At 37.0% G+C, this 9,762-nt stretch overlaps 1 protein-coding gene and 1 pseudogene across 1 annotated transcript; one reads left to right on the top strand and one right to left on the bottom strand.

Annotated features, from left to right (window-relative positions):
- LOC119519740 (olfactory receptor 2G3-like) lies at positions 1–954 on the top strand. The gene has a single exon (XM_037817491.1). The coding sequence runs from the start codon at positions 1–3 to the stop codon at positions 952–954; it is 954 nt and encodes a 317-aa protein (XP_037673419.1).
- Positions 955–7,295: 6,341 nt separating this feature from the next.
- On the bottom strand, positions 7,296–9,425 carry LOC119520055 (annotated as a pseudogene).
- Positions 9,426–9,762: the final 337 nt, after the last annotated feature.

Below are 9,762 nucleotides of genomic sequence, written 5' to 3'. Positions count from 1 at the left end.
ATGGAGAGAGAAAATTCCACATCTGGAGGAGGCTTCATCCTGGTGGGCTTCTCAGATCAGCCAGGGCTAGAGAGGATCTTGTTTGTGTTCCTCTTGATAATCTACCTTCTAACACTCATGGGCAATGGAACCATCATTCTGGTCTCACGCCTGGACCCCCATCTCCACACCCCCATGTATTTCTTCCTCACTCATCTCTCTTTTATTGACCTCACTCATGTAACTTGTATCAGCCCTCAGATGTTGGTCAATCTTGGGGGGCCAGAAAAATCCATAAGTTTTGCTGGATGTGTGGTCCAGCTGCTCATCACATTTGGTCTGGGGGGCACTGAGTGTGTCCTTCTGGCCATGATGGCCTATGATCGCTATGTTGCTATCTGCCAGCCCTTGCATTATTTCACCCTCATGTCTCCACAGCTGTGCTGGGCACTGGCCAGCATATCCTGGTTTCTTGGTTTCAGCAACTCATTGATCCACACCCCTATCACCATGACCCTTCCCAGATGTGGGCACCACCGGATAAACCATTTCTACTGTGAGACACCCCAAATGATGCAGTTGGCCTGTGTGGACACCACAAATTACAAGAAGGAATTTATGATACTAAGTAGCATCTTCCTTGTTTTTCCTCTCTCACTGATCTTGGTCTCTTATGGGTGTATTGCCCATAGTGTGTTGAGGATACAGATACCTGGCAGGAGACAGAAGGCATTTGGGACATGTGGCTCTCATCTCACAGTGGTGTCCATCTTCTACAGCACTATCATCTATGTGTATGTAGCTCCAAAGCCTAAGCACTCTCCTGATGTGACCAAGTTTGTGGCACTGCTATATAATCTGATTCCTCCTTTGATGAATCCCATAATCTACACTCTGAGAAACAGAGAGGTCAAGGAAGCAATAAGAAAGCTGGTAATACAGAAACAGAAAAGAAAGAACATACATTTTTCCTAGATTTCACTCCAATAAAGAATTAGAGGACGCTTCCAAAAGAACTTTTCCTGAGAAGCTGTAGTTTGTGGGTTGAGCATTGGGTCAGATAATGACTTCCATGTAATCTTTGTATATAGCTCATCCTCTCTATGATTTCCTGTCTGCAAACTCTCTGTCAAGTGTCTGAATCTTCCCAGAAGATGATCATTCATATTAGATGTTCTCCAAATTATTTTTGGAAAAACTCTTTAGGAGGATTTTGGTTCCCCTCTGTGTCAAGTATACAGCTGTAATCTCAAGATCTTTGCTTGTTTCTTGATTCAATCTTTGTTTTGGTGGAGCTGTCTCCATTATCTTCCCCAAAAAATGTACTTGGGGAGTAAATTATTTTGAGACCTTGTGTGATTGTTGTATTCATGTATCAAATTGGTTAGGTGATGGCATCCTGTTGTTTGTTTAAGCAAGCACTGGGCTTGTTACTGTGAAGACATTTCACGGACTTAAATCATCAGTAAGTTGATTGTATCTATGGCTGTTTATGTCTACAGTCAATTGAGGACATTGCCTTCAACAATGAGAGACATCTCACCCAATCAGTTGAGGGCTTTAAAAGGAGTAGTGATGCTTTCAGCAATCAGAAGGGACAATTTCCATCTCTACCTCAGCCAGCCAGCTTTTCCTGGAGAATTCATTGAGGACCTCCATCAGAGTTTCTGGCTTTGCAGTCTGCCCTCTGGAAATTGTACTTGTGCAACCCCAGAGTAGTGTGAGACAATTCTTAGAAATTTCATAACATTTATGGATTTCTCCTGTCAGTTCTGTTTCTCTAGAGAACACTGACTAATACACCTTGTATGTCTAGAATGTGTACCCTCATTCTTTTATTAAAATATATTTTTTATCATTTAACCTTTTGTATGTATATAATTTAGTGTCATTAATTACATTTACAATGTTGTGTTACCATCACCACCATCCATTACAAGATCTTTTTCATCACTCCAAATAGAAACTATAAAACCAGTAAGCAATAACTCCATTATCTTCTCTTCCTCTTGGCTCCTTCTAACCTCTGATCTATTTTCTGACTCTATGAATTTACTTAAGCTGAATATTTCATATAAGAGGAATATATTTCTTTGTATTTTTGTGTCTAGCGTAACATTTTCAAGGCTCATCTCTGTTGTAGCTTGTATCAGATCCTCATTCCGTTCCATTGCTCAGTAATATTCCTTTGCATGCACACAACCACCTTTTAAAAATCCCTTTATTTGTTGATGTATCCTTGGGCTGTTTCCACAATTTGGCAATTGTGAATAATGATTTTATGAATGTTGGAGTTAAAGTATCTGCCTGAGTCCTGACTTTCAATGGTCTTGGGTAGGAGTGTGCTAGTTGCCAGATTGTATGGAAATTCTGTGTTTAATTATTTTAGGACCCAAGAAAATTCTTATCCACAGTGAATTCACCATATTTTATTCTTATCAACAATGCACAAGGGTTCTAATTTCTCCACCACCTCACACCACCTCACCTTTTCACAGTTATTTTTAAATAAAAATAATAGCCAACATAGTGTGTATGAAGGGGAATCTCATTGCAATTTTTTTATTAGGGAAGTTGTGAGTTTACAAAACAATCATTCATAAAATACAGGATTACTGTACACCCCTCCCCCACCACCTGGCATTGGTGTGGAACATTTGTTAGTATGGATCAGAGAATTTTAAAATAATAGTACCATTTTTAAAAACATTTTAATGTGAAATATAATATACATACAGAAAATTGATAACTTTGAAAGTGGTTATAAAGCAAATTTCAAAGTAGAGTATGGGTTACAGTTCTACAATTTCAGTTATTTCCTTATAGATTTTCTAATTCACTGGAGACTAAAAAAATCTATATAATGATTCAATAGTCATAATCTTTTATTAAATCCTATCTTGTCTGTGGCTACTACTCCCTTTCATTTGATCATTGTCTCGATCTTCAGGGATATCTGGGCAATGACCACCCTAACTTGTTCTTATTGAAAAGGGGCATTGGCATTATGTGGAAGGGGATACAACTGGTTGCTATTCTTGAAGAGACTGGTACCTCTGGGTTTTGGGACTTATCTGGCATAGAAGCAACCTGGAGGTATTAAGTTTCTGAAGAATAAACTTAGTGAAATTTTATAGAGTCTCAGGTAGGAACCTGGGTATTCTTTAGGATTTTTGGAAATACTGTTGGTTTCAGCTCAGCTTACTGTGGCCACTTGCGTTATCCAGCTTAAGCTTGCATAAAAGTACACCCCAGTATGGCCTATCAACTCTATTTGAAAATCTTTTAGTGCCTGAAATCTTATTTTGTTACATTTCTTTCCCAGCTTTTTGTCAAGTAAGCATTCTCAATTCCATGATTCCAGGGCCAGGAGCATTCCTGGGAATCATCCCACATCACCAGGGAGACTCACGTCCCTGGGAGTGATGAACCATGTGTGTGTGGGGGGGAGGGTAATGAATTTATTTGCAGAGTTGGACTTGGAGAAAGAAAGGCCACATCTGAGCAACAAAAAGAGGTTCCCTGGAGGTGACTCCTAGGTGTAATTATAGGTAGGTTTGGCCTCTTCTTTACAGCAGTAAGGTTCCTAAGAGCAAGCCTCAAGATCAAGGGCTTTACTTATTAAGTAGAGAGTCCCTAATTTCACATAGCATATATTCTGTCCAAAATAAGCAATCAGTGTCTTTCATTATCCTCACTTACTTGTACAATCATCATCACTCTCAATTTTAAACAATTATCATAACCCAGAATATCCCGTAAGCCTAACCCCCCAAATATTTACTCCTAGCATTGGTGTGGTACTAGTAAGGTATTCTTATTAAATATAGCCCATGATATACAATAGGTAGTTTTCCCATATACCACTATATTTTTAACTTTTTGTATGAGTGTCATACCTTAGAAATAGATCATGCAAGAACTTATTTGTATTTGTAGTGCAAATCTGTGATATACATGACTTTTAACAACCCCTTTCAATCATGTTTGCTTTCAAGACCTCATTCATTCTTACCTGGGTTGTTCCATCTTCTGGCAATCATGAATAATGCTGCTATAAACATCAGTGTGAAAATGTCTGTTAATGTCACTGCTTTCAGATCTTCTGGGTATGTACTGAGTAGTGGAATTGCCAGGTTATAGGGTAACTTGATATTTAGTTTTGTGAGGAACTGCCAAACTTTCTTCTACAGTGGCTGTACCATTGTACATTCCCACCAGCAGTGGCTAAGAGTTGCAATTTCTCCACATTCTCTCCAGCATTTGTAGTTTCCTGTTTGTTTAGTGACAGCCATTCTTATAGGTGTAAGATGATATGTCATTGTGATTTTGTTTTGCATTTCCCTAATAGCTAAAGAAGATGAATACTTTTTCATGTGCTTTTTAGCCATTTGTATTTCCTCTTTAGAAACATGTCTTTTCATATCTTTCCCCCATTTTATATTTGGGTTGTTTGTGCTTTTGTCATTGAATTGTAGGATTTCTTTATATATGCTGAATATCAGTCCCTTATCAGATATATGGTTTCCAAATATTTTCTGTCATTGAGTTGGCTGCCTCTTCACCTTTTTGACAAAGTCATTTGAGGCATCAGGACATTTGATATTGAGGAGTTCCCATTTATCTGGTTTTTCTTTCATTGCTTGTGCTTTGGGTGTAAGATCTAAGAAGCTCCCTCCTATTACTAGATCTTGAAGATGTTTCTCTATATTATCTTCTAGAGGTTTTATGCTACTGATTTTTATGCTTAGATTTTTGATCAGCTTTGAGTTAATTTTTGTATAGGTTGTGAGGTAGGGATCCTATTTCATTCTTTAAGATATAAATATCCAGTTCTCCCAGCCCCATTTGTTAAAGAGACTTTTCTGTCCCAGTTCAGTGGATTTGGGGGCCTTGTCAAAAATGAATTGAAAAAAAATAAATTGACCACAGATCTGGGGCTCTATTCCTGAACTCTCAATTCAATTCCATTGATTAATATGTCTATTTTGTGCCAGTACCATGCTATTTTGACCACTGTAGCTTTATAGTAGGCTTTAATGTCAAGAAGTGTAAGAAGTATAAGTCCTTCCTACTTCATTCTTCTTTTTAGGATTTTTTTTTTTTTTTGGCAATTTGTGGTCCCTTTCACTCCCAAATAAATTTGATATCTAGCTTTCCAAATCTGCAAAGCAAGTTGTTGGAATTTTTTTGTAAAATGTTTACTCTTAAATCCAATGCATTAAGAAAGTGTTAATACTTATTTCCACCAACTGTGGCATTACCTAAATAAATTAAAATAAGCACTTTTGTCACAGATGTAATAAATAATTATTAATACTTTTTTTAAAAGAACCTAAACTTCCCCAAATTTCACAGGTAGTTTTATTGTATGCTTCACCTAGTAGATGATTTTTAAAAAGTGTGTAGAAATTAATAGTTTCAAACTGCTTAAATATATTATACCATGTTATCAATACATCAAATCAAAAGCAATTGCCAAGCTGAATAATAAGTTACAAAGAAATAATAATTCTGGTTTGTACAAAAAGGAAACATGCAGTATTTTCAAAGCCCTTAACAGTTACCTCCTGATACAAATCTCCAAAGCTTAGAGTTGGAAGATGAGTTTCACAGTAATGTAATTTTAAACCTCCATTACATTCATTTTAATATATTATTAAGATGTTTATTCTATGTCACAATGGTGCTTTCTAGTGTTTACAATTTACAGTTTAAATTTGTACATGCAAAAATCACTAACATAAGGGACAGTTATTACTACTACAAACTATCTGTACAAAGAAAAAACTCCACCTTACACAGAACTCTGAACATTTTGTGACTTAAAACAGATTAATTCAACGTGGTTTTAAATATTTCAGCCATTTTCTAAATACCAGCATGTAAAGTTACCTATTTAATATATAAGAGCCCAAATATTTTTTTTTGCTGAAAAATTATGCATTAATTTTCTTCAATCATCCTCTTCACCTTAATTCAAAAATATCATGGCATACTTGTTCTTTTCCAGTGAATTTGGAGGCAGGGAGTAAAGGAGGTGATAAATACACTGTAAACACAAAAAAAGTTGCCCTCAAATTAAGCCTTTTTTAGAAAAACTTTTCACTACTACACTATTTAAGACTTTAACGAGTCAGTTGCAAGGTTTCATTTTTAACGTTAACACAAATAAATTACTGTATTGACAGGCTGTCCTACCATTCTGGGATCTAGAGTCCTAAATATGTGAACACCAGAGTAAAATACTTCAACAACATTCAGAAGTTTAGAACATTTGTTATATGAGGTGACTAGACAGTCAAAGCAGTTAGAAACATACAATTCTGTAGTGGGTGGTAGTTTTGCTTTTAGGGGTGGGTAGTTGAAGTACAGAGAATAACAAATGAAGTAACACACAAAAATATGTTTCCCATTAAAGGGGGAAAATATCACAGTGCATTTTAAATCTCTTGAGTCCATTTGACCTATCCACACAGGTCTAAGACCAAATTTTCCATTTTTTTGCATAACCCCCATTATTTCCTTGAGCATCAAGCCAACTGGTAGTTACATATCCAAGTACAATCAGAGCTTAACAGGCTTGTTGAATGAAATATTAGTAAGGTCAAAAAGACAAAGTAAATTTCAAACTGGGAAAAATTCTACTCAAGTATCACATTATGTTTTCAAATTATTTACTAACACAACAACAGATTTGGCTTCAATCACTGTGACACACATTCACACCCACAACAGGCACCCCAGCCAATGATCTGCTTTGTGACACAAGGTTATATAGGCAGAAATGCAATCTCTAAGCCAAGCTTTAAATAGATTTTAAAAAGTAATTTCTAATTTTACAGAAAGGGCTATTGAAAAAATATTTACTCTCACTCCCTCATCTCCTATATTGAAGGATGTGTAAAATGTTTTTATTCCCAGCTAAATCTGAACCCTCAAAATTGATTCAAGGCAGAAAATCTCTGCAAATTAAATTCAAAAACAAAAATAGAAAAGTTATATTTTTGTATATGCATATGTATATATATGTGTGTGTGTGTATGTATGTGTATATATATATATATATATATATATATATATATATATATATATATGTATTATACTGACTGGGATCCCCCAGAATTTTAAAATCTCTTTAGATATGAATTTTGGGATTCTAATGTTTACAATTCCAGAATCCATAATGATTTAAGGACTTATTTTCTCCTATTTCTTTCCTAGCTATCCCCATCCCCACCCCAAAACAGTTCAAGTTTAATTCAGAAGAGAGAGATGTTTTTGGATAGTTTTTTGTTGCTGTTTTTCTTGTTTTGTTACCTTGGTGATCTGGGTGGCACATATTGCTCTTTGCCATTACATGAAGTCACTCCTTGAGCTATAGCTCTATGGACAAACTGGTGCCTCTGTTCTCAGATTTTTCCAGCTGCTTCCGTGAGACTGGTATTGCCTTGGAAGCAAGAACAATCTTTACTAGCCCTTGCTTCAGGCCCCTTGTGGTTTCTCAGTGGACTTCTTGGGAATCCCATTCTCTTCATTTCTGGTAGGAAATACTACCTTGGAGCAAAGTTCCAGTAGTGGCTGCACAAGAGCTGGAGAGGGCTCTTTAGGGGGCTCCTGACACACTTCAGCATAACATAGCTCTTGGGGTTCCAGTGGGGCCACAGCTGCGGCTGCATTTATACTACTATTACATGGTGAAGCAGTATTTGTCCTTGATGCCTCTGCAGTACTCAGGGAAGAAACTGGTATAGTCACCTGGTTGAGAACATCCCTCTGAACAGAGGAAGGCTCTATTTGATACTTTTCTTGCTGAGTAGCACTTACTGCAGGAAATTGAGCTACACATGGAGGATTGTACTCAAACTGAGCTGTTGGACAGAGCTACGGTCTGTGTGCTTGTCCTCTGCAGGCACGGGACAACTAATTATCAACTCTTCATTATCCTTTTCTTTGTAGACACCTTTAACAGCATCAGACATCCTATTCTCCAAAGCAAGTTCACCTTCATGAAGTATTCTTCATGAACTTCCAGGAAAAGGGGGAAATTTTGAAGTTAAGTCAAACTTCAGTGTTGGAGCCTTTGATTCAGCTGTTGCAGGAGCGGGTCTTGGGATCCTGTCATCTTCCCATTATTTTTGACCTCTGAAAAGAGTTCTCCTGCCCCTGCCATAGTCCCCATTCCCTTCCACCTGCAAAGTGGGAGTCTCCTTTGGGAGGTAAGTTTTCTCCCTGTTATTGTAGGGTTATGCCATTCAGGTGTAAATTTCCTTGAACTAGATCTGTTCAATAGTCCACCCCCCAAATACACACGGCCCTCTGTTGAGTGTTCTCAACCATGGATGACCTAAAATGAGGTTTCGCATGAGTTTTTTGGGATGGTCAACCCATTTTCATAGAAGCAGCATTTGCTTTATAAGAACCTTGTGAACTACAGCCATTCACAAAACTACCATTGAAAAGGAGAGCCAGTGTTGTTTCATAATAAGTCGCAGCATTTGGAGACCAGGACTGAGGCACAATGTTATAGTGTGTATACTGTTGGTGATGATTATATACAGGCTTCTTAAAGATTGGTGAGGCATACTGTGCTTGAGTTGGAATGGGCTGACTATACGCACTACAATCCATTAATTGATAACAATTCTTAACAAACAATGTATTGATGGCTTTTATCCTTGCCATGATTGGTTTGCCCTGAAATGTGTTTTAACTTCTTAGCATCTAAAAGCCTGTTGTGTATCTGTGTCTGACTGGAAAGTGATACACCAATTACTATTTTGTGCAAACTCACAGCTTATCACTTTGGGTCAATTTTCATTTGTGAACAAAGATTTCACTTCCTCTATTGGTGTTGTTTCAGGAATCTCTCTAAGAATAGCAATACAATTCTTATGACTTGGTTTCACTTTCTCACCCTTCTCATCAACTGGTACAATGGGGAAGAGCTCAACACTTCAAGAATTAGATCAGGGTCTGTGGTCAGTTTTTTTTTTTATTCCAGGTTGACAACTGTCAAAATTGGGAAAAAACTGATCACTGTCCATTTGAGAGATCAAGTAAACAACCTTTCACAAATTTTCTCATGAGAAACAGAATTCTAATAGTTTCTTCAGACATTCTTTTAGGTCTTCTGTAGAAATTGTGAATTGCCTTCTCCAGAAACATCGTATATTTGGTAATTCAGAGCTTCTGGTCCTAAAATCATTACATCGGTTGATTCATCAATCTCAGTAGCATTTCTTGTGGTTTCACAAGATGAGGAATATATTACATTATATTCCTTACACATATCATCAGAAAGCTCTGTATTACCCTCAGAATGAGACCCTGGTGTGGCTGCTGTTTCATGCCAGGAGCTTTCAGTTCCATGAGTTACTGGGAGGAATTTGTTGACATACTTTGGCATTAGGATGTAAACCAGTTCATTTAGATGTTACCTATTCCACAAAGAACAGAAAGTCTCCCTCCATTTGGACCAATTGTTTCCGCTGCTGTGACTCCAACTGGCTCACAAGCCCAAGCCCCAATCCAGGTTGTTGGATCTTTGATTGGAATTCTGTTGAATCTGTAGATCAATTTGAGTAGAATTAACATTGTAACAATGTTTAGTTTCCTATCCATGAACACAGAATATTTTTCCATCTATTTAGGTCCTCTTTGTTTTCTTTTAGTAGAGTTTTGTAATTTTCTGTGTAGAGGCCTTTTACAGCCTTGCTTAAGTTTATTCTTAGATACTTGATTATTTTAGCTGCTATTGTGAATGGAATTTTTTTCTTGATT

The sequence above is a fragment of the Choloepus didactylus genome, chromosome 24, assembly GCF_015220235.1.
Source record: "Choloepus didactylus isolate mChoDid1 chromosome 24, mChoDid1.pri, whole genome shotgun sequence".
Taxonomy (NCBI): domain Eukaryota; kingdom Metazoa; phylum Chordata; class Mammalia; order Pilosa; family Megalonychidae; genus Choloepus; species Choloepus didactylus.
The sequence above is the reverse complement of the archived record's forward strand: the minus strand, read 5'-3'. Positions and strand labels throughout refer to the sequence as shown.